This window comes from Schistocerca serialis, chromosome 7, assembly GCF_023864345.2.
Source record: "Schistocerca serialis cubense isolate TAMUIC-IGC-003099 chromosome 7, iqSchSeri2.2, whole genome shotgun sequence".
NCBI lineage: Eukaryota > Metazoa > Arthropoda > Insecta > Orthoptera > Acrididae > Schistocerca > Schistocerca serialis.
The window spans coordinates 307,163,354-307,188,659 of NC_064644.1; the positions used below are offsets into that span (position 1 = coordinate 307,163,354).

General features: G+C 43.8%; 1 protein-coding gene across 1 annotated transcript in view; it reads right to left on the bottom strand.

Moving 5' to 3' along the window:
* The window catches only part of LOC126413033 (UDP-glycosyltransferase UGT5-like), a 60,552-nt gene extending 57,319 nt beyond the window's left edge, over nucleotides 1–3,233 (bottom strand). The window contains exon 1 of the mRNA XM_050082926.1: nucleotides 3,051–3,233. Coding sequence (XP_049938883.1) covers nucleotides 3,051–3,233 — 183 coding nt within the window. The remainder of the gene's footprint in view (nucleotides 1–3,050) is intronic.
* Nucleotides 3,234–25,306: the final 22,073 nt, after the last annotated feature.

Below are 25,306 nucleotides of genomic sequence, written 5' to 3' on the forward strand. Positions count from 1 at the left end.
TACAATATGACGACAAAAGACTACAATCTCTACTCCGTTTGGTTATTTAAAACCTTGATCACCTTACTCAACACAGCAACGTAAAACTTGGCCACCATTTCCTAAATTCGACATATTATAAAATTAATGCATTTTAAATTTGTGTAAAAAATACTCTCGGCTGATTAAAAACTTCATGTCACATTCAAATGGCTCTAAGCACTATGGGACTTAACGTCTGAGGGCATCAGTCTCCTAGACTTAGTACTGCTTAAACCTAACCAACCTAAGGACATCACATACATCCATGCCCGAAGCAGGAGTCGAACCTGCGACCGTAGCAGCAGCACGGTTCTAGACTGAAGCTCCTAGAACCGCTCGGCCACAACGGTCGGCCATGTCACATTACTCAATTCTACACATAGCAATAATACAAACTTCAATCACTATAATATGCCACAACTGAAACTGCTGGAAAACAAGTCAACATAGTGACATCGTACACTATGGAGCTGCAGTCAAATGGCCATCTTATGTAGAGGTTGTTCCATTTATCTGATGACTGCTTGTGCGGCGCAGTAGGTGCCGTTGCCCCGAGATCAGATGCCGTGTCGCCTGTCTACTGCTGCGGTACGACATGATTACATTTAAAATATGAGCAAATAAATTTTGTACTCACCTGTGGCATGCAAGAAGATGCTGCAACTCCCTGCCATTATTTTCCATGCATTTCCGACACCCACACAAAAAATTATTATTCACACAATGTAATTCTCTCCGAGATACTGTATTAATTGATTTTTAGGTATTATCCTTGAGCACTTCTATCGTGTGAAGATTTGTTGTGTACACTTTGACCTTCAGTGCACCCCACAAATAAAAATCGTCCGCTTCTAGCGGGCCGGATATTGTTACTAATCATTCTTTCATCGAACACATGGTGAATTGCAAGCACAGAAACTTTGGCCATATGAGCTCTAACCGGATCCTGTTGAAAAAATGCGAAGCTTCGTTCTCTTTCCCTCAGTTCATTGAAAAACGGTCGCAAAAAGTTTTGCACATATCTTTCACTTGTAACTGTCTCACTAAAAAAAATTGGGCCTATTATTCTGTAACCATCAACAGCCCACCACATTCATCCCCATTACGGTTAGAGGAAGGCAGTGGCAAATCACCTCCACTAGGACCATGCCTAGTACGGCGATGTGGGTCTCCCGCATCGTTCCCATACGCTCTGTCGAGGAGTATGGGACCTCATCATCATCATCACACCCCTATTTTCTCATCATGAAGGGGTCCTCATGAAGCACAACAGGTCAATCTGCACTTCAATATCAACAGTTTTGGGAATTATAATACCCAGGAAATGGAATCAAGCCTCATCTGAAAACAGAGTGAGGTAAGGATGCATGTCACCATCGTGCACTTGTTTTAAAACACATTCGCGAAACTTAAGCCTGTGCACAAAATCACCAGGTCGAAGTTCTTGTACTACCCACACTCTATAGGCCCTTAGCACAAGCAGCTTAGCACCTCTTTGTACAGAGGTGCATGATATTTGTGTTCACTGCAAAAGATGTCTAAGAGAGTTTTAGGCGAATTTTCCAGGCGATATGCAATGTCGAGACAAGCCTCTGTGAGCACTGTACATTGTCGTTTACGCTATTGTCGTGAACACTTCCTGTTTCACAAAATTTATTCACTAATTTGTGAACTGCATCACGACTCAGAACTTGAACACCTGGAAACTTCTGTTCAGCAATCTCCGAATAGTACTAGCAGACTCTGTACACCCACACAAATCGTAAATAAATATTCGTTGTAGAATTGAATAATTCGCTCTTGCCATTGTGACGTTCATAAACTTCACTGTTGCATTCATGATGCCTGTTTCACCGCTCGAGTGACACTGGCCGACAAGGCTGGCCTTCAGGCTAAGATCCACAAAAAAGGGGGAGGGGGGGGGGAGCATGGTGCAGTCCCGCGGGACCCATTCGACCGGCAGGCGCGGCCTCCGTGGCTGGCCTGCAATACTTCCTGGCAGGCAGTCATCAGATATATGGAACACACTGGAACACAGCAAATTCTGTTGAATTTCTTACACGAGCGTTTCGATTTGCGGGTCATTTCACTCAGATTTCCAGGTCGTGTCATTGATGGACAATTTTGGCCCCCCAGTCGTCCAGACCTCAACCCATGTGACTTCTTTGTTTGGGGCAACCAAAGGAAATAATTTTCCCGGAAGTCCACATAGAGCTCAGTGCCTTATTCTTCAAGCTTGCAGCGAAGTCACGGAAATCATGTGTTGCAGAGTTATCGCTAACATCACTCTCTGAACCATTGAAGATAGTAATCAAACTGGTCGACATACTGAGCATGTGCTGAGTTAGAGCAATCCTCCACAGAGTGTTTCGCATGACAGTATGTGTTCCTTTGAATTTGTCTTGACAGTAAAGCTTTTAAAACAAAATCGTGGCATTTTGTGCGCCATTCGTACGAACCTAGAGTTAAAACCAGAAATATTGTGATATATTAAATTAGGTTGGCAAGCTTACCCTCCATATTACAATTCTAGCATGTCGACTGAGCTGGGTGAACTGGTTTCGACCAAGGTATACTACCAATAACAGCTTAAGGCTGCAAGACACGAGTACTAAACGAGTTCATTGTTAGAAAACTCACAGTTGCTCAAAGAAATATAAGAAGATCAATGTTTGGTCACACAAAGAACCACAGAAAGGAAGCGGTAGATATCAGATGTACAAGAAATGTCAGTAACATAATGGAAAGAGTAAATGCCGAGAAATGGCTGTGGCCTGGTCATGCAGTTAAAGAAACGAGAGCAGTTGGTCAAAACAAATACTAGATTGGAAACCAGTTTACCAAAACAGATTAAGAGAAGACCACCAGATAAATGGAACAGAGACTCACTCAAGACAGCTGGATACAATTGGTAACAGTAAGCTCAAGATCAGCATAAATCGAAGTACCGGATGGGGTCCAACGATGCATGCTGAAGACATATCATCAAGTGAATGAATTGGCTGACGATGATGATGATATCGACTTACTCTTATCGGGTCTGTTGTTATGAGTGTCACCTGGTGCCCTCTCCTGATGAGCTCGAGCACTATGAGTCTGAAAGGCAGCTGGTGGCTGATGGAGGGCGTCGGAATGACGCCCAGTATCCTGGCGGAATGAGTCACTGTAGCTGCCGTAGTTAGAACCAGGAACAGAGCCACAGCAGTCCTCATGGCGAGTGTGTCGACGACTACCTGCAAATACAGTCAAAGTTCTACGCTGAGACAGTGTTTCTGTGGCAATTAAAAACTGCAACTCAGCTCTTAGCGTCACATTCTGCCGTCGTTTCATGTAAAGTTATACCTTGCTGCAGAAGGAAAGATTCATTCTATTAATAGCTACGACATAAAGCATTTCGACTCTTCGACAGGCGTTTTTTCTGATATATTAAACTAGCAAAGGGACGGAAGGTCAGTGAAATCTGGAATAGTAGAAGAAAGGCACTGTCATACTGACATTATTAGCTGAACCATGAGGAGTACTTTGATAGTATTGTTGCTAAGACAATTCTCTTCGAAACGTAAATATCTAGGTTTGAGTCTACTTGCTGTTCTAAGTTAAACTTGCTAGGGATTTTCATATATTTTATTTTCACAGCATCATGTTAAGTAACGCTATCTTTATTTCTAAACAATTAGTTATCTCAAAATGTTCTTCCACTTGGCAACAAAAAGATATGACTTGATCCATCTGTCTTTCAGGCCAACAACAACGTGAAGTACACGTAGATACTATTTTATAACAGCCATTGTCGCCCAGTTGACAACAGAATTGAAAACATCATGTTGGTTTCGGAGCTGAAGGAGGGATATTTCTTGAGAACCGCTTTATAATTTACTATTTCCTCTGTTCTTTCTTTCACAATTGTTCATGACACCTGCGTTTTCTGCAAAACAGAATTACGGAGGCAAGGTGACAAATTTGTGGAATGAAAGCAAAAAGCTTCATTGTCCCGATAAAGCGTGATTTTCTCTTTACTATTGCCTTTCAAACCTACATGGTAAACATTGCTGTCCATTTACTGCAGATTATTCATGAAGTGAAATCGGCTTCGCCTTCTTTGACGCCAGAAACATTGTGCTGCAGTCACTGTGTTGCTTTGGTTTCGTTTGTACCATGAATAAGTTGAGTCACGTTTTGTACGAAACCGGTGAACAAATTCAGTGCGGTCCTGCTTAAAGTGGTCTAAATATTGGTGAGAAACTTCTTGCGTTTTCCTAAAAATAAATTTGCAGCTTTATAATGATTCCTTCATGCAACATGTTTTACCACCTTAATTACACTCCTGGAAATTGAAATAAGAACACCGTGAATTCATTGTCCCAGGAAGGGGAAACTTTATTGACACATTCCTGGGGTCAGATACATCACACGATGACACTGACAGAACCACAGGCACATAGACACAGGCAACAGAGCATGCACAGTGTCGGCACTAGTACAGTGTATATCCACCTTTCGCAGCAATGCAGGCTGCTATTCTCCCATGGAGACGATCGTAGAGATGCTGGATGTAGTCCTGTGGAACGGCTTGCCATGCCATTTCCACCTGGCGCCTCAGTTGGACCAGCTTTTGTGCTGGACGTGCAGTCCGCGTGAGACGACGCTTCATCCAGTCCCAAACATGCTCAATGGGGGACAGATCCGGAGATCTTGCTGGCCAGGGTAGTTGACTTACACCTTCTAGAGCACGTTGGGTGGCACGGGATACATGCGGACGTGCATTGTCCTGTTGGAACAGCAAGTTCCCTTGCCGGTCTAGGAATGGTAGAACGATGGGTTCGATGACGGTTTGGATGTACCGTGCACTATTCAGTGTCCCCTCGACGATCACCAGTGGTGTACGGCCAGTGTAGGAGATCGCTCCCCACACCATGATGCCGGGTGTTGGCCCTGTGTGCCTCGGTCGTATGCAGTCCTGATTGTGGCGCTCACCTGCACGGCGCCAAACACGCATACGACCATCATTGGCACCAAGGCAGAAGCGACTCTCATCGCTGAAGACGACACGTCTCCATTCGTCCCTCCATTCACGCCTGTCGCGACACCACTGGAGGCGGGCTGCACGATGTTGGGGCGTGAGCGGAAGACGGCCTAACGGTGTGCGGGACCGTAGCCCAGCTTCATGGAGACGGTTGCGAATGGTCCTCGCCGATACCCCAGGAGCAACAGTGTCCCTAATTTGCTGGGAAGTGGCGGTGCGGTCCCCTACGGCACTGCGTAGGATCCTACGGTCTTGGCGTGCATCCGTGCGTCGCTGAGGTCCGGTCCCAGGTCGACGGGCACGTGCACCTTCCGCCGACCACTGGCGACAACATCGATGTACTGTGGAGACCTCATGCCCCACGTGTTGAGCAATTCGGCGGTACGTCCACCCGGCCTCCCGCATGCCCACTATACGCCCTCGCTCAAAGTCCGTCAACTGCACATACGGTTCACGTCCACGCTGTCGCGGCATGCTACCAGTGTTAAAGACTGCGATGGAGCTCTGTATGCCACGGCAAACTGGCTGACACTGACGGCGGCGGTGCACAAATGCTGCGCAGCTAGCGCCATTCGACGGCCAACACCGCGGTTCCTGGTGTGTCCGCTGTGCCGTGCGTGTGATCATTGCTTGTACAGCCCTCTCGCAGTGTCCGGAGCAAGTATGGTGGGTCTGACACACTGGTGTCAATGTGTTCTTTTTTCCATTTCCAGGAGTGTATGTAGAGGTCAGGAAATGTCTGAAAAGGTCGGTAGTCTTCTTGTCAAATTTCTGACCAGTAAGCCCTAATGACTAGAGGCACACTGGTGAATAACGAAACGACGTCAGAACTCACCAGGATATCTGAATCTTTCATCCTGAAATTGTCGAGGCGTTTTAAAAAATCCACAGAACAGCGGATATAATGAAGGCATATACCACATAAGAGCTTAGTATTTCCGCCAGGTATTTTGCTAGAAAATATGTAGGTGAATACGGAGGTGTCCCACAAATTTCCATCAAAAGAATTCACAATTTGGAGATACAAGACCCTCCCTCACCCCCAGATCAATAGTCCCAAAACAGCATTACACAGCCTGAGGCTCTGCTTTCGAGTGGCCCTCCTGGATCCATAAGGATCGGGAGTGAAAGGTGAAAAAGAAAAGAAGATTCTCAGGAGTTCAGTTCGTCACCCAAAATATCGTGCCCGTTAGACACTATGAACCAACAATATACCCATGGACTTCAATCTACTTAAGCAATGTTCACTTTTCAGAATGGTTGCTCCACTGATCCAAGGAAAAAGTGATGGAGTTTCACAAACAGGTAAATTGGTTCCCTGTTGTTTATATATTGTTACAAAAATCATAATGGGGCATGTTAAATTTGTCACCTCCCCTCCGTAGCTCTGTTATGCAGAAAACGCAGGTATCATGAACAATCCTAAAAGAAAGAACAGAGGAAATAGTAAATTTGTCTTTAGAACAATTATAAAGCGCTTCTCAAGGAATATCCCTCCTACAGCTCCGAAAGCAACATGATGTATATATACGTGTATATATGAGTGGTTTACGATTTGTTGCAGAGATGAAGTAAATACCAATTTTCTTTGCGGTATATTGCTTAGTGTTGTAGAATAACGAAAGTTAAGTATACACTTGACTTAGGGATAGTTGAGTTTATATGCCTTTTTAAAGTATTTTCATGGTTTATGTTTGATTCAAAGGGGTATCCTGGACTTCTATACCATCACAAAATACTTTGTTTTGTTCGGGTGATCGTAATAGAAAATTCATTCAATGCTGTGTTCAGGTTAATGAGTCTGTTCCATTATTTTTCAGAGTTAGGAAATAGATACCGGAATTCAAACGTCACTATTTATCTCTCCTAGCTATTTCTCGTAAAGTGCGTCTCATCAAAATTTCAACCACGGAAATAATACTGTATTTTCTGTTTAATGAAGAATATTAGGAACAAATGGAAGGAGTCGCAATCTGCAGCCCACTCTCTCCTGTGGTCGCGAATTTGTACATGGAGTTCTCCGAGGAGGAAGCCCTGGCATTATCCAATTAGAAACCCACGTGTTTTTTCCTTGTGTGGATCACACGTTCGTCATCTGGCCCCATCGAAGGGACAAATTCTTGACTTCCTTATACATTTGAACTCCATAGATCCCGACATCAAATTCACTATGGAGGCCTAAGCAGAAGGGAGATTACGTTTCCTGGTCGTCATGTAAGGAGAAAAGCTGATGACACCCTGGACCAAGGTCTGTGTCGGAAAAAATCGCACACTGACCTGACTTGCATGCAGACAGATCCACCACCCTTCGCATGGGGATAGCGTACTAAAAACACTAGTGCACAGGGCGCGCATCATCTCAGATGCAGAGACTCAGACACAGGTTTACCAGAATGGCAGATTAGGAGGGCTCTCTGCTCCACCACAACAGTACAATCTGTGGAGACGGAAGAAATGACGGAGTTAGAGGCAGCCACTGCCTTCATACTGTACACTGACGAAGTATAGGGAAATATCGGACGCATATTGAAGAAGCACCGAGTAAAAACTGTCTTTTACATGCCCAATAAAACAAGAGTATTATTGGGAATCGTCAAAGAAGATCTTGGTTTAGGAAAGGCGGTCGTATACCCGATTCTGTGTCAATGTTGAAAGACTCATAGCGGACAGAGAGTGCGCACTGTCGAAGATCGCTGCCGAGAACACCAGAGGCACAGTCAGTTGACGTAACGTATCCCAAAATGTCAGCGGTCATAGAGCACTGTTTGTCCGAAAATCACGCAATGGTGTACGAACGTAACAAGATCCTGGCACAGACTTCCAAAGACTGGGACAGCGTCGTTAGGGAGAGCGTAGAAATTCGAATCAGAGACGATCTCATCAAAAGAGATTGCGCCCATAATCTTAGCGATGCTTGGGAACTGAGTTTAATTAGGAACACTTTCAACAAACGAAATGACCTGGCGAGAGCACCTACATCAATGCTACCACAGACGCTAGCGCCTCCGCGACCGCCGGCGATCGGCTGTGGGCGTGGAGTGCGAAGGGAAAGGTTCGCAGTTGGAGAGGATCAGCCTCGCGCCCTCAGGAGCTCCGGGCGACCGCCCCCCATCCCATTCAACCGAGCGCTACAGTGCGGGTAACCTCGTTGTGCACGCTGCGCCGAATTCCGTCTTGCCACTACATCTGGCTAAGCAAATTGTCGGGCTGTAAAGAAAATTGTCGAGTTTGTCCGACCCTGCGATGGCAGGGAAGAAGAAGCCAGCACAACTCCACTGCAATAGGCATACTCCGACATATGGTTGTCACCAAGCACAAAGAAGACGACCCAGACGATGCAGCAGCAGCCTTCATCAGCGACTTCGCAGAAGAAGTTTCCACCAACTGCGAAGATACGGCATGTACACCATGCAGTGTCATGGAAGAACCTGTGAACGGGGTATCCTCAACGCCTTCACCCTACAAAGTCCAGGTTCCTCCTCTCTCTCTGAATACACAAGAGAGAAACCAACGGCAGAACTGGAGGCACATCACCTCGGCCACCCAGGACTGTTTCTGTGCAAACGAAGAGGGCGGTGGCGGCTTTCTGTCATTGTCCTTTGCCACCCAAACGGCCTACAACGCAGGTACAGAGCTTCTGGCAGTATCCCTTGTCACCGAGGCTCCCCCCACAGAGAAAAGATTGCGCGAGACATGAAGGCTACCACCTGTGGCCTCCTCTGGATCGTGACATTGCGAGAAGAACTGAAGAGACTCGGATACTACGGTGTCGTCGACACGTGCCAGGCCTCAAGCAGGATCAGACCGCTGTCCTGCTGTTGGTAATCCCAACCTGACGTAAGAAGAACCAAGAAATCTTCCATGAGCGGAGGCCTCTCCAAGTATGGAACGAGCAGAGTACTGCTTTCTCTGCCAGCAGATGGGCCACATGGCGAAATACTGCGTGAACGCCGTGGCGTGCGTGAAATGCGCACAAGCACACGACACGTGAGCCTGCGCCAAGCAAAGAGCTCCATGCCGACCTGTGTAAACTGCAGCAGAGGTCGTCCTGCCAACTTTCACGGCTGCTAGTACATCCTGCGCTGGCGTCGCGAACAGAAGAAACGAAGACAAAGACGCGGGAGAAACGCCCACATGAATGGACTACTACACTCACGACTCCACAAAAAACACGAGCGCTCGCCCCAGGGGGAGGCGTCGCTCAACCATCTGCAGTACACGATCTCAACCAGTTCCGCAAGAAGATGGCCGACACTGTCAAACAGCTGACAGAGCAATTCCAAACTATCTTGCTGGCCGTCAAGGAAGCAGCCTTCCAATAGCTGTCAGCTGTCACCACCAAGATTGCACCACATCCCGCTGTCGTCAAGAGATTGGAGGAAACCGTGGGCAGCACAAGAAAGAGTACACCGTTTGTGTCACTGCAAAGCCGCGGAAAGCAGACGAGATGGCTCCAAAGACGCAGCAGCCGCCCCATGCGCTGCCATCCCCCAAGGGCCGAAAAAAAAAATGTGGGCCCTCCAAGTGCCGTCAGATCCCAGGAAACAGCAGCTCGCCACCCGCGCCGCCTCTCCTGTGAGGAAGGCGCCACAAGTATTCACCCTCACCGCCGCCAACATCCATCAGAGGTTACCTGAAGAAATGGACGACACCTGCAAGAGAATCCTGGCGGACATCGAGTGGTCACCACCCCACAAAACTCCCAAGAACCAAACTGAAACAGACAAGGCCCCCACACCAACACCAAGAGTGACTACGACCTGCATAAAGTACGGATCACAAACGCCTGTATCGGCTAGAGAGAGCAATAGCCGAACGTGAAGAACGAAATCCACGCCAACGATGATAGATGCCACCATAAATCTCTCGCAAAAGGGGCGATTAATACCCCATCTGCGTAACTGTTGAATCTTTTGTTTACAGATAAACAGCAAACCTGTTGCCTACCAGAAGAGTTTCAGAACAAGTTTCAACAAGCGTTTTCATAATCAAAGCCTTAGGAGTGGCAAACTCCACAACAGCCAGAGTTACAGAAATCCAACGATTATGCTGCGACGTATGCGGTCAACTTCCTCCGCCCCTGCCGATGGCAGAGGTATGGAGAAACGCCTGCGCCGCCCTGTTGAGCGGGAAGAGACAGCGCCCGACCACCGAGAGGAGCAAAACACAGAATACAGCGCAACATCAGACGGATAACAAGGCAACCGGACGCCAACGCCGTCCTGAAGGTGCAGAAGCGCGTTTCAAAAACGCGCTCTATGCAAAGATGGAGGCCGCTTACTTCCTCCTGAGAGAGGCATACCTCCAGCGCATCAAATGGAGCCTAAAGATGTACAGACAAACTTGCCAATAGGCACCTCAAGAGCCCCAAACGAAAGGTCAGACACTGCAACGCCATGGGACTCAGACAGCACTGCCAATGGATGGCAAGAGTAAGAAAATGGTGGCCAACGGTGGAAAAAAACAGATGCTGCTAGAGAAGTCAAAGATTGACCAACCCAACCAGAGATGGTCGACCAAGTTATCATCCTGAGGTCCTCGACTTCTCCGGCAGGCTTCTGACGCCATATGATTACGAACGACGGAAGCAGTCATTTTAAGCAGACAAAGCGACAAGGAAAGTTCATCCTGGCCTTGTCTTCCTGGACCCCTACTGGAAGCATTGAAAATACCGACCGTGGCAATGGGGCCAGAGGCCCCCGCGGCAATCCAGGAAGAGAGCAGAATACGGTCAAGAAGCAGACTGAGCAAGGATAATGCACAAAACCAGTGCACAACCGTTAAGGTGGTAAGCGACCAGAAGCTCTGACGGAGTTTCGCAGGCTTTCCTTAGACCGTAAGGTGACTCCCGGAGCTCTCCCTAAATTTCCTACAGATAAATTCCCAATTGGAGGATATAAGACCATCCCCCATATCCTAGTTTAAGGTCAACAAAAATAAAATGTGTCGAAACAGCTTTGCACAAAGCCAGTGCACAACCGTTAAGGTGGTAAGCGACCAGAAGCTCTGACGGAGTTTCGCAGGCTTTCCTTAGACCGTAAGGTGACTCCCGGAGCTCTCCCTAAATTTCCTACAGATAAATTCCCAATTGGAGGATATAAGACCATCCCCCATATCCTAGTTTAAGGTCAACAAAAATAAAATGTGTCGAAACAGCTTTGCACATTATAAGGCCCCACTAGAGAAAGATGCTCTCCAGTGGCCCGTCCGACCCCTTATGTAACGGGAATGAAAAGTTAAAAAAAAATAATAAGAGACTCAAGAGCTCAGTTCGTCAGCGCACTTGCCGATGGCATCATGTCTGATTGCCGAAGTATTGTTCCCGTTGAACACTAAGAACAGGCAGTACACCTGTGGACGGTTCGATCAACAAATATACCAGGAGAAACTTAAGATCACATTGCTTAAGTAGATTTGGTATTATTAACGTTGAATCTTAACAGATACTTTAAGGCGTAAGGGTGAAGGGAAAGGACGGAGACGGGCAGTGTTGTGAGACGAAAAAGTGAGTTGGACGAGGATGAGATCTATGTGCCATATTAACTATATGCGACTATGATACGGTACACCAGCTGGCTGAGTGAACATTAGAAGTACTTGTCTAGACAAATACTTCACTGCTCCTTCATTTACAACCGTGGCGCTCGGGGGCCACAGCATAGTTGCGACACCTGAGGATGGGCTTATGAGACCCCACAACGGGTCGTGATAATAAAAGAAATTTACAACTGAAGCGGTATTTTCAACCTCTGGTATGAAGCTACGGAGACAGTTACGCCATATCGCGAAAGATGAAAAATAATGTTACATTCAGAGAACGAGTGTCCTTAAGAAGAGGTCAGCGAATAAATTATGGTTATTTTAACTGTGAAATACTCATATAGAACACAACAAATACTTAAAAATTTAAAAAAATTATATCAGCAATTAAAGAGGTCGGGAATTATTAACGTCTAATTTATCACATTCCTTAATAATGCTTGGTTTTAAACCAAAGACAAGACATCTCAACTTATTTTTGTATTCCTTAGTTCTTTTAGAATATTACATCCTTTTGGGAACAAATCTTCACACTGTACTGGGAAGAATCATCAATATTATGGCAGTGTTTAGTTTGAAGAGAACTTGTTATTTTCTTTATTCCTGAAAACGCACTTGGTTTAACTTTCTCTTGGTTAACGTTTAAGAACTTCATTTTAACCATTCTGCCTTGCATTTCTTCTGGTCGACTTGGTCCTATTTCTCTTCTTCGTTAAATGAGTTACACAAGGGGCTTTAAAATTGCTACACCAAGAAGAAATGCAGATGATAAACGGGTATTCATTCGACAAATATATTATACTAGAACTGACATGTGATTACATTTTCACGCGATTTGGGTGGATATATCCTGAGAAATCAGTACCCAGAATAACCACCTCTGGACGTAATAACGACCTTGATACGCCTGGGCATTGAATCAAACAAAGCTTGGATGGTGTGCAGTACAGCTGCCCATGCAGCTTCAACACGATACCACAGTTCATCATGAGTACTGACTGGCGTATTGTGACGAGCCAATTGTTCGGCCACCATTGACCAGACGTTTCCAGTTGGTGAGAGATCTTGAGAATGTGCTGGCCAGGGCAGCAGTCGAACATTTTCTGTATCCAGAAAGACCCGTGACCTGCAACATGCGGTCGTGCATTATCCTGCTGAAATGAAGGGTTTCCCAGGGATCGAATGAAGGGTAGAGCCACGGGCCGTAACACATCTTAAATGTAACGTCCACTGTTCAAAGTGCCGTCCATGCGAACAAGAGGTGACCGAGACGAGTAACCAATGGCACCCCATACCATCACGCCAGGTGATACGCCAGTAGGGCAATGACGAATATACGCTTCTAATGTGCGTTCACCGCGATGTTGCCAAACACGGATGCGGCCATCATGGTGCTGTAAACAGAACGTGGATTCATCCGAAAAAATGACGTTTTGCCTTTCGTGCACCCAAGTTCGTCGTTGAGTACACCACCGCAGGCGCTCCTGTCTGTGATGCAGCGTCAAGGGTAACTCCAGCCATGGTCTCCGAGCTGATAGTCCATGCTGCTGCATACGTCGTCGAACCGTTCGTGCAGATGGTTGTTGTCTTGCAAACGTCCCCATCTGTTGACTCAGGGATCGAGACGTGGTTGCACGATCCGTTACAGCCATGCGGATAAGATGCCTGTCATCTCGACTGCTAGTGATACGAGGCCGTTGGGAACCAGCACGGCGTTCCGTATTATCCTCCTGCACCCACCGATTCCATATTCTGCTAACAGTCATTGGATCTCGACCAACGCGAGCAACAATGTCACGATACGATAAACCGCAATCGCGATAGGCTACAATCCGACCTTTATCAAAGTCGGAAACGTGACGGTACCCATTTCTCCTCCTTACACGAGGCATCACAACAACGTTTCACCAGGCAACGCCGGTCAACTGCTGTTTGTGTATGAGAAATCGGTTGGATACTTTCCTCATGTCAGCATGTTGTAGGTGTCGTCACGTCGCGACAATCTTGTGTGAATGCTCTGAGAAGCTAATCATTTGCATATCACAGCATCTTCTTCCTGTCGGTTAAATTTCGCGTCTGTAGCACGTCATTCTTCGTGGTGTAGCAATTTTAATGGCCAGTAGTGTATTTGTGAAATGTCATTCAGGTGTTTTCATTTATCTTGTAATGTTATTATCATAACGATACACTGTATGCCTAAATATACTGTTTTTGTTTCAGTACATGCTGTACACACTGCCTGACAAAAAAGTGAAGCACTCAGAAGAGGAGGAGGACACGAAATTCAACTTCACGGTTCGAGAGAGTGTGTAGTGTTATTTCAGTGATTCGAGTCACATTTACAAAACGCTTGGCAGTGTGAACCCACTTACCAGTATGAGCTGGATGCCCCGGATGCATGCACTGACTGTGTTGGATAGGGTGTCATAAAGCTGTTATATCCTCTTCTGAGACGAGCCAGTCAGCAGCTTTTGCAACTGGTCCTTGATATGCTAGACACTGGCGCTGGGATGGAGTTGATATCCGAGCTCATCCCCCACACATTTCATTGTGGACAGATTCGTGGACCTTGCTGGGAACGGGAGTACAGTTCACGGACATAGCCATATGTGGACGAGCATTGTCATCTTGAAAAGTAGCAAAAAAATGGTTCAAATGGCTCTGAGCACTATGGGTTCAAATGGTTCAAATGGCTCTGAGCACTATGGGACTTAACATCTGTGGTCATCAGTCCCCTAGAACTTAGAACTACTTAAACCTAACTAACCTAAGGACATCACACACATCCATGCCCGAGGCAGGATTCGAACCTGCGACCGTAGCAGTCGCACGGTTCCGGACTGAGCGCCTTAACCGCGAGACCACCGCGGCCGGCGAAAAGTAGCACCAAGCTCTGTCACATGAGAGGTAACACATGAGGAAGCATGGTATCTGTGACGTACCGAGTTCCCTCAATCACCAGCAGCCTTGACATGAAATCATACGCAATGGTTCCCACACCATGATACGAGAAGTAACTCCGCTGTGCTTCTACAATATTTTGGAAGAATGGAACCTCTGCCCAGGTTGTCGCGTTACTCACTGGCGATGGTCATCCTGGGTGGTGCAGAACCGAGATTTATCACTGAATAAAATGCGACGTCATTCGCCAGCATTCAATACTTTCCGGTCACAGCAGGACCCCAAATGCAGCACTTTTGATGTGATGTTAACAGCAGCCTACGAAGGGACGGTAATTCCCTAGTCTGGATGCTCTCGTCTCTGACCAATGGTGCGGGATTCCATCACTTTTTCTCAGAATGCTCGCGCTGATGTGAAGAGGTTACTATGTGTTTTGTGCACCATATGGCGATTCTCCCTTGTAGTGTTCTGATGTGGTTGACCGAAAACTTGAAGAGTATATATGTCCTCATGTTCCTATGCAGCCCGAAATAAAGTCACTGTCCAAACGACCCATAAATGGGGATACAGCGTGATTAGACTAGCCGACCAAATGAGACACACAATGGCTACCGAGCAAGGTGCCGCAGTGGTTAGCACACTGGACTCGCACTCGGGACATGTCTTCGTAGTGGTACGCGATCGCAGTAACTTCGAGATAGGCAGTACCTGTTCGAAAGTGATACTGACGCTCCGTGTATCGCCAGTCTATGTTGCAGAAGGGTCATCGCAGGAGTAAACGCCATACTAAAACAAGACCGTATATACGCTTTAGAAGACGAATGAAGATTATACTGTAATTAGTATTGCAAGCTGTTAGTCACATTCTGTATTATGATGCGGTTGGTAATGTTCTCGAACAACAAGTACTTGTTGTAAGATCATTTATCACATGAAAAATATGTGTCACACGTGTGTGAGAACCATTTATCACAAGTAAATAGGTATTGTGCTTAATCACTGTCTTCCAGCATAAACCGCAGACTAAGAAAAAGAAGCCTGCGCTCTTTTTATCCACGGTCTACCAAGAAATTCACAAATAACATAATAATAGTTGTAGTAGCCACAGACTAAAGTGAATTTAAACTTCGAAATACCAGCAGGAACATAACTCCTCTTGTCAAGATATTATCAGTTCTGTTCAACTGCTCTCCTAGGTCTTTTTGTGTTCCTTACAATGTCACCAGCAAACTTCAAAGTTTCCACTACCAAGGATCTCAATCATTTAGAGGGAGTCTACTCCACAGGCCTTGTTTTGACTTAGGACTTTCAGTGTTTTGTTAACTTCTTTTCCAAGTATCATTTCTCCCATCTCATATTCACTAATTCCTCTATCCTTTCTATAATATTGCCTTCATTTTCCTTCTATATATTCTTTGCATCTTTTACGTTTACTCTCTTTTCTTAGTACTAGCTTGCCATCCGAGCTGTTGATATCCACACAGATACTTCCCTCTTGTCCAAAAATCTTGTTAATTTTCCTGTAGATTAGCAGTCCGTTTTTCAGAAGTCTGTACTCCCTGTACTCTTATATTCTCCTTTTGTCATTTAAAGTCAATATCTCCTGTGTTATACAAGGATTTATACTAGGCCTTGTTTTTTTCATCTATTTGAGCCACTGCTGCCTTCAGTGTTTCATCTGTCAAAGCCACATATTCGTCTTCTAATGTATTTCTTTCCTCTGGTCTAGCAACCATCGCTTGATGCTCCATCTGAAACTCGCAAACAACATCTGGTTTCTTCAAGTTAGCCAAGTCCCATCTCCTTAATTTCCTAAGTTTTTTCCATGTCTTCCATTTTAATCTGTCGACAATAACGAATAAATTACAATCAGAGTATATATCTGCCGGTGGAAATGTCTCACAGTTTAAAATACCGTTTCTAAAGCTCTATGTCGCTGCTAAATAATAATCAATCTGATGCCGTTCAGTATCCCCACGTCTTTTCCATGTGTCCATCCTTCTTACATGATTCTTAAACCAAGTGATAACAAATGATTAAATTATACTGTGCACAATATTCTACCAGGCACCTTCCTCTTTCATTCTTTTCGCCCAGACCATGTTCTCACTCTGTAATCACTATATTTTAAATGTCGTATCTATAAAATTATAAGTAGTCTTCCACTGTGTTTTGTGTCTGTGCGTTATGGGTAATCCAAAGCTAAATACATACTCCGCAAGCTACCGTACATGCATTGTGGACATTAACACGTACCACAGCTGGTCATTTCTTTTGTGTATCGAAGCAAATCTAGATTTACTTCAGGAGGAAGTCGAGCGGTTACCACACAGACTTTAATCTCTAATACTTATCTTAGATGCTTCCAGGCCCACTTAAATAAAAATAAATATTTCTTAATGTCGCCGACAACAAGAATACTGTTTATAACCTGCAGTAACTTGATCAGTGCTAAAGAACAGTTATCTATGAAAGTACAATTAACGTTAAATTTTGGCACACAGTTCTGATTAATATACAAGAGCTTCTGGATCTGAGATGTGTTGATGTAGTCTTCACTGCGCTCTGACTTAAGTAGTCTTCAGCCAGCAGCGGCGTATGGAACGTCTTTCACATGTCTTCGCGATTACTCTCATTCGTGGCTGCGTCTGGCAGATCCGTGATCAAGTACCAACTGTAACCTGGGACATTATTCTTCGGACGACACCACAGTTTCCTGTCAAGAGACTCCTACAATTCAAAATTCACAAGCCTAACCATCCGATACGCCCGATTTCTAATAGTATGAACAGCAAGTACCATGATTTAGCCAAATTTCTGCATGAAACTCTGAAAAAATCATTCGTCTTCCAGAGCAATTACTCCATCCCCAATAGTCACGCCTTAGACCATAAAATAAAAGATTTAGAACGCAACCCAGATACCGAGTTGTTTTCACTAGACATCAAAAATCTTCATACGAGCAAGAAACGCTTAGGATTGTAGAAATAAATTTATGTCATTTCAAAAAAGAACTTTCAGATGAAAAAATCACTGTTTTTATGAATCTAATCACAGTCGTAATCAAACACAATTACTCTGAATTTAATGAACAACTGTATCAGCAATCCGATGGTCTCGCTATGGGAAATACGTTGGCTGGTATCCCTGCTGACTTTTTCATAAACTTTCTGAAAGAAAAGTTCTTCAGCAGTTTCTCAGCTTAAGTGCTGGGCATTCCCTCTTTTTTCAGATATGTCGATGATAGTTTAGTCATCTACAAAGGACCTGTTGACAGCACTTACCGTATTTTCAATCTCTTTAATGAACTTCGCGAGAAAATGTCCTTCACCAGTGCACTTGAAAACAAGGCACACCAATTTAACTTTCTTGACCTGACGCTAACTGTAGAAGAAAATAAAATCTCATTTAATGTTCTTCGTAAAGAAACATATACCGATCAGATCGTACCTGTGTCTTCCAAGCACCCACATCTCATAGAAACGGTTTCTTTCAGTCTATTATTCACAGAGCTACTTCTGTTCCACTCTCGAAAGAAAAATTCGAGGAAGAAATTAATTTGATCAAAACGATAGCGGTTAATAATGAATACGGACCTGCCATAATTGACGACATCCTTAAAAAGCAAACTGCTGAAAGAGTTACTACACTCGACATCTCTATAATTGAGTCCAACTAAAAGAAGAGGTTCTTTTCCAATTCCTTTCTTGGAGCCCATCTCCTATCAGATTCAGCGACTTCTTCGTAATAAATACAACTTAATGTCGCCCCTTCAACCAATAATAGCTTGAAAAAAAATTATTCATAATTTAAAATCATCTTGTTCCCCTTTGAAAAACTCTGGTGTCTATAAGGTTGTTCGCGACACTTCCTCTTCTTAATACATAGGACAAACAAGACGTGCCTTTACTGTCAGATACTAAGCAAATCCTTTAAGAAAAAATGGCACTAGCACCCAGAATTCGCCTTTTCACGACCACCTTCTGATTACAGGTCACGCGCCCAAAGCTGTTCACAATATCAACATTTTCCACATTGAGAAGAAAGGCCCTAGATTAGATATTCTCGAAGAATTACAAATTTTTAAACATCTTTCTCGTAATGATGGCCTCATTCTTAATAAGCAGCTATAATTAAATAATAAAAGCTTCTTCAATGGTATAAAGCCGTTACTTGATATATGATTTCGTGTTCCCTCGTTCAGTTACCGAAATATTTTTTCTACCCATGTCGACTCATAATTCTTTTGTTTATTAAATGGTTTAAATTAACTGCATTTCATGTTATACCATTTTTCTGCTCTCTAAGTTACTCATCTCCCTTTGTATTTGCCGCGCGGGATTAGCCGAGCGGTCTAGGGGCTGCAGTCATAAGACGGTGCAGCTCGTCCCGTCGGAGGTTCGAGTCCTCCCTCGGGCATGGGCGTGTGTGTGTGTGTGTGTTTGTCCCTACGATAATTTAGGGTAAGTAGCGTGTAAGCTTAGGGACTGATGACCTTCGAAGTTAAGTCCCATAAGGCTTCACACACATTTGAATATTTTTTTCCCTTTGTATTTCCAAAATGGCGTTTTAAGCATTTAAACTGTATTTATGATCTCTCATGTTGTTAGCGTGTCTGCTGCTGTCAGATAAAATTATTACCTTTTACTTCATGTACAAAGTAATGTTCGTCGTAACATTCCTCTGTCCTTATTTTGAATGTTAACTAGCTTGTTTGTATTTGCGGCTACCAGATGGCACCCTTGGTGTAATGTTCACCTGCCCGCAATTGCTTACTAACGATGGTGTCTTAGTCTGATGCTATCGTAGCTCGGCGCGTGTGCGCAGCCCATTATGGCTTGCCTTAAATATATTCTGTTTTAAAAATTTTGTGGCTAAAGCTTTATCGCTTGATATTTAGTTTTATACGTGATGTGTAAGTACTGTTTCTTTTTTGTACTACTAGTTAGTACTTACAGTTACTTTTCTCGAAACAACATTTTTCAGCTCGAGAAGTGCTCTAGAGCTTCGACAGATTAACCGATTCCATTGATTTTTTTAATGAAAGATAATCAAATGTAGGGAGCCTTAGCGAGAGTTTTTTTGGTATTCGAATTTTAAATATTTTTTTAAACATTTGAACTTAGAAAAACATGCCAAGAAATTGACATGTTCATCTACATCTACATAGATACTCTGTAAATCACACCTAAGTGACTGGCAGTGGGTTCATCGAACCACCTACACAGTATTATTCCACTCTCGAACAGCGCGCTGAAAGAACGAACACCTATATCTTTCAGTGCGAGCTTTGATTTCCCATATCTTATTATGATTATCGTTTCTCCCTATGTAGGCCGGCGTCAACAAAATAATTTCTCAATTTGAGGAGAAATTTGGTGATTGAAATTTCATGAGAAGAATCCGCCGCAACGACAAACGCCTTTATTTTAATGGTGTCCATCCCAAATCCTATATCATGTCTGTGATACTGTCTCCCCTATTTCGCGATGATACAAAATATGCTGACCTTCTTTGAACTTTCTCAGTGTACTCCGTGAATCCTGTCTGGTAAGGATCCCAGACCGCGCAGCAGTTCTCCAAAAGAGGACGGACAAGCCTCTTGTAGGCAGGCTCTTTAATTACGTCTGTTACATTTACTAAATGCCCTGCCAATAAAACGCAGTCTATGGTTTTCATTCCCCACGACATTTTCTATGTGTTCTTTCCAATTTAAATTGTTCGTAGCTGTAATACGTAGGTATTTAGTTGAATTGACGGCCTTTAGATTAGAGTGACTTATCGTGTAACCGAAGTTTAACGGATTCCTTTTAGCACTCATGCTGATGACACAACACTTTTCTCTATTTAGGGTCAACACCATTCAGATACCTTTTCTAAATATTTTTGCAGTTTCTTTTGATCTTCTGACGATTTTCCTAGAAGATAAACGACAGCATCATCAGCAAAAAACCTAAGATGGCTACTCACATTGGCTCCTAAATCGTTTATATAGATAAGGAACAACAGAGGGTCTATAACACTACCTTGGGGCACGCCAGAGATCACTTCTGTCTTACTCGATGACTGCGTCAATTACTACGAACTGTGTGACACTACGACAGGAAATCACGAATCCAGTCACGCAACTGAGATGATATTCCATATGTTCGCAATTTCATTACAAGCCGCTTGCGTGATGAAGTGTCAAAATCCTATTGGAAATCTAGAACTACGAAATCAGTTTGAAATCCCTTGTCGACAGCACTCAACACTTCGTGTGTGTAAAACGCTAGTTGAGTTTCACAAGAACGATGTTTTCTAAATTCGTGTTGACAGTGTGTCAAAATAACTGCCATCCCAGATTCATTTTGATTTACGAATTTTATATTTTTTACGGGTTTCAGAAATAGCCACGAGTCTGTACAACGCTTCCCGCAAACAAGAACGTGCCGCGAGGCGCATACTTTGACATAGGCTGCCGCTGCATTTTTAATTTTTTATAAGAAAAAATAAATTTTTGCGAACACGAATATGCGCATAGTAAAGTGGGAAAAACCCTCATTTTAATAAAAACAATTCCTCTATGAAGAACAAAAATCTAGACTTCACTTATTTTTCGTGCCTCAGAGCCAGAACCTACCGTCATGTTCTGCAATAAGTATAAGTCTTATGTCCCAGAAAACAATTTGGAAACGCACTCTGACTCGTAATGTTTAACGGAAAGTCACACGCACGCTTTCATAAACGTGCGCAGCTGAAAAGTAGGCTTGTATAGCTACTATTTGAATACTAAGCAGTGAGTAATTTTCATCAAGAAAGCGATTAGGACTAAGCAAGTTTTAGCTTTCTGCTTATACGTTTCAATTCTGCTTAGAAGGACGTTTCCTCGGTTTTGCAATCATTGACTTTAATTTCAAAAATGGTTCAAATGGCTCTGAGCACTATGGGACTTAACTGCTGTGGCCATCAGTCCCCTAGAACGTAGAACTACTTAAACCTAACTAACCTAAGGACATCACACACATCCATGCCCGAGGCAGGATTCGAACTTGCTACCGAAGCGGTCGCGCGGTTCCAGACTGTAGCCCCTAGAACCGCTCGGCCACTTCGGCCGGCCTGACTTTAAGTTCAAAGGAATAGGCGAGCCATCAAAATCAACATGTAATTTATATCATTGCCACCTAACATCACAGTAATTTGCTAGATCAACTCGCAGCACATTTAGCAAGCAACGACCATCGAGTCAGCATTCATCGATATACCTCAAAGGAAGGAAGACTGGGTTTGATGTCCCGTCGACATCGAGGTCATTGGAGACGAAGCACAAGCTCGGATTATGTCAAGGTTGGGGAAGGAAATCAACCTTGCCCTGTCAAAGGAACTATGCCGGCATTTGCCTGGAACTGTTTAGGAAAATCACGGAAAACCTAAATCTGGATTGCTGGACGCGGGTTTGAACCGTCGTCCTCCCGAATATGAGTCCAGTGTGCTAACCACTGCACCAGCTTACTCGGTTCGACCTGTCTTGTCTGCATTTGTAAAGTAATAGCATGCAAAGAGAAGTTACTCACCGCTAATGTTCTGTGACTGCAGCTCCGTGTGTTGTTTCCGATGCATTTAGACTATTGGTCAAATCCATAAAACACAAGATGACTGCCATGCAACGTGGCACTTTCGTACATAAGTAACAAAGGATGACTCGCTTTGGATCGAAATAATTCAGTTGGAAGTTGGTTAATAATTGTTACCAAACGAAAGGAATTGGTTTACAAGCCAACATTGATCCTCGAAGCAGCAGGTATAAAATTCAATTTCACAAAGACTAATCGGGGTATTATGTTCCCAGTACACGACTTTAAACAAAGCAATAACTCTTTCATAATTTAGGAGAAGCTGATACCTTGAATCTTACAGCCAGACGGACTAAAAAGTAATGTTTGTCACTATACTTAACTCCCATTGAATCAGGTTTGAGCAGCCTTAAAAGTTTCTATTTTAACGGAGTATAAATTCTGTCGCATGCTTACACGCAGAGTAATCTTGAGCTGAAATTTACGAGCAGTTCTGTAAATAACCTAATAACTTCGCCTACACTTTACCGCAGCAAAGAATTGAAATTATCTCACCCACTCCTATAATCATTGTTGAATCCACACCAGCACTGATCGTCTTCAAAAATGAGTCTTCCTCCCAGGTTGGAACACAGGAATAGAACGACGAAAGCTCTTTCAAAAAACGCCGATTTGTGGTGTCTAAACCGTTGTGGCTTTCATGGGGGTGAATCTCACATAAACTTGGGGTAACACGACCTTGGTTCACTGCTAGGCCACTTGGAGCGCGGTGTGGGTTTGTCAGTCCATCATCTCGCTTTCATATTGGCTGATTTTTAGTGTTCCGTTTTTGTTTTCGTTTTGTAGTTAACAGAACTTACAGAAGCTGTCACCACATATGTTGCTCGTATTCTGATTGAGTTCTGCTAACATCCATAATACTGGGTTAGGTAAATGATGCTATATTTGGTTTTGTTCGATTTAAAACACAAGCTCGTTACTTTGCATGGTGTTCTGTGGACTTTTGTGTAATTGTTAATGTTTACGAATCTGCGTATGAACTGTACGAGTTAAATGCGCATTAAATATATTACTTTTATCCTACTTCATTTTTGTTTACATCCGTTTTCTGTACTTTGTCGCATTTAATGGAGACAGTTTTGATATTGGATTCAACTTTATTACATCTTGTCACGAAATGAGTATGTAATTCTGCTTTGAACGGTGTTGCTTCTTGCCTCTGAGTGGCACGTATCACAGAGCATGGATATACATATAGATGAGTATGGTTTGTAGTCTAGAGCATTCTTCTCTGTAAATGCTACGGTAGGTACGCAAATGTTTTCACACGTTACTAACAGGTACTACAAACACTACATTTTAGCAGAAGCCAATGAAACTTTCGGTGCAAGAGTACAAAAAAGGGATGGGGCATACCAATAACGTAGATGATTAGCAATTACTTGCAATGCATATAAATCAAGCAGCTCACTCACGGACTGGTAATCAGTAACAAATAGACATGAGTCCACAGACTACCATGCGACGACACCAGCTTCTGTTTCACATGACACAAATATGGAATCATTTGCCCCACCCAGTACTACGGATGAAAGCGAAAATTAAGCCTAATACGAGCAACACATTCACAGTGCATTTCAAATAGTGTAATACAAACTAGAAGACCATAATCAGGAACATAATTTCCACTTGATAACAGCCACACGGTCGAAATTGCAATGTTGAGCTTTACAAATAAATACACTTTACCACCAGAGTCACCCATAAAGCATAAATGAAAAATATTTTAGGACTCGTATTTCGAAAAGCTAAAATACAGATCATCGCCCCATATTTTTCCGAATTCGAAGTTCACTGCCAGGCCGCTTGGAGCGCTGCTGTTGACCTCCGTTTCCCGTATTGTTAACATTGTCCTTGCGCTTTTGATATTTTGGTTTTCTGTGATGGCTTTCGACTGGTCGAAAGACAAACTGTCTGCTCAAAGATGCGAAACCGCCTCAGTGACTGCTCAAAATGGTTTCTTAAAGATGCTGACTATAGTAGAAACGCATGAAGTATTGCAAAGATAACTGTCGCGGTCTGCTAAAAGTAATATATAATGGCAAGAAACGAAACTGCCGAATGAACATGCAACTTTCACTGTCATGAGATAAAAGGAACTGTAATCTCTAGTAAAATTGTCAAAACGTCCTGGAACACTGAAACATTGAGATGGAAATATAAGAGATGTCACCGCTACCACACAGTGCTCGGTAAGAGAATTACCCGAATATTCAAGTTACTGGAATTGTCAGCTTACCAAATCAGTTCTTCCGTTTTGCTATATGCTGAAACCAACAACAACGTTGTCGAGAAGTGCTCGGTAACAATACATTCTTGGTTTCAAACGGAGCGTGAAAGTTAAACACATACCTGCAAAAGCGTGTTTGTCTTAAGTAAACATTTGTTTTTAACGGGCCATACTCACGTACGCCGCGCAATCGGCGGACAGGCACGACTTCAGTTCCGCAGAGCACGTACGCGCTCGGAGCATTCGAAGGCGAGTCAGTCGGCAAAACTGCACGAACCACACTGCGTTATCGATAACATCCGTTACAGCAGCTAATGCACATATAATTACGACACAGCCTGAGTATTCCAGCTTAAGCAGCAACGCCCTCAAATGGGGACACAATGAGGGGTAAAACTAAATCAGTAGAGATGCTTTCTCCCTATCAGTTTAAACGAACCGAAATTCAGAAAGCCCCAATGAAAAAGGCAAGGAATGTAAGAGAAACTCCATGTTGCAACATACCAAGGAAAAGCTCCCACGTAAATATGTTGTATAATAGTAGTAGAAAATACAGCGAACACAACAGAAGAGCGCCTCCGTTATAACACAATCATCAAAGAACGGCCTATCCCTTAACGAGAGAAAAATAATTGCTATGTTGTGACGTAAAAGCCTGTCACCTGTTTCGTGTACGGTGTAACAGCAGCGAAACAGAAGACGTGTGTGTGCTGGCAATGGTGATGACAACAACGGTCGTCGACCTCGTGTCTGCAGTAGTTTGACGGCTTCTGGCCACAGCTGCCATCTCTGTGGCATTTATCTCCCCTTGCTCCGCCTTGACAGACGTCATATGTCACGTATGTCTGAAGGTATACACCACCTAGTCAACCTGGACATCGGAATAGTTATCTCCTGAAAACGCGTTTAACGTTATATAAATTACAGATTAGTCATCATAACAGGACAACTCTAGTTCAGAATACGCATCTTTTCTGC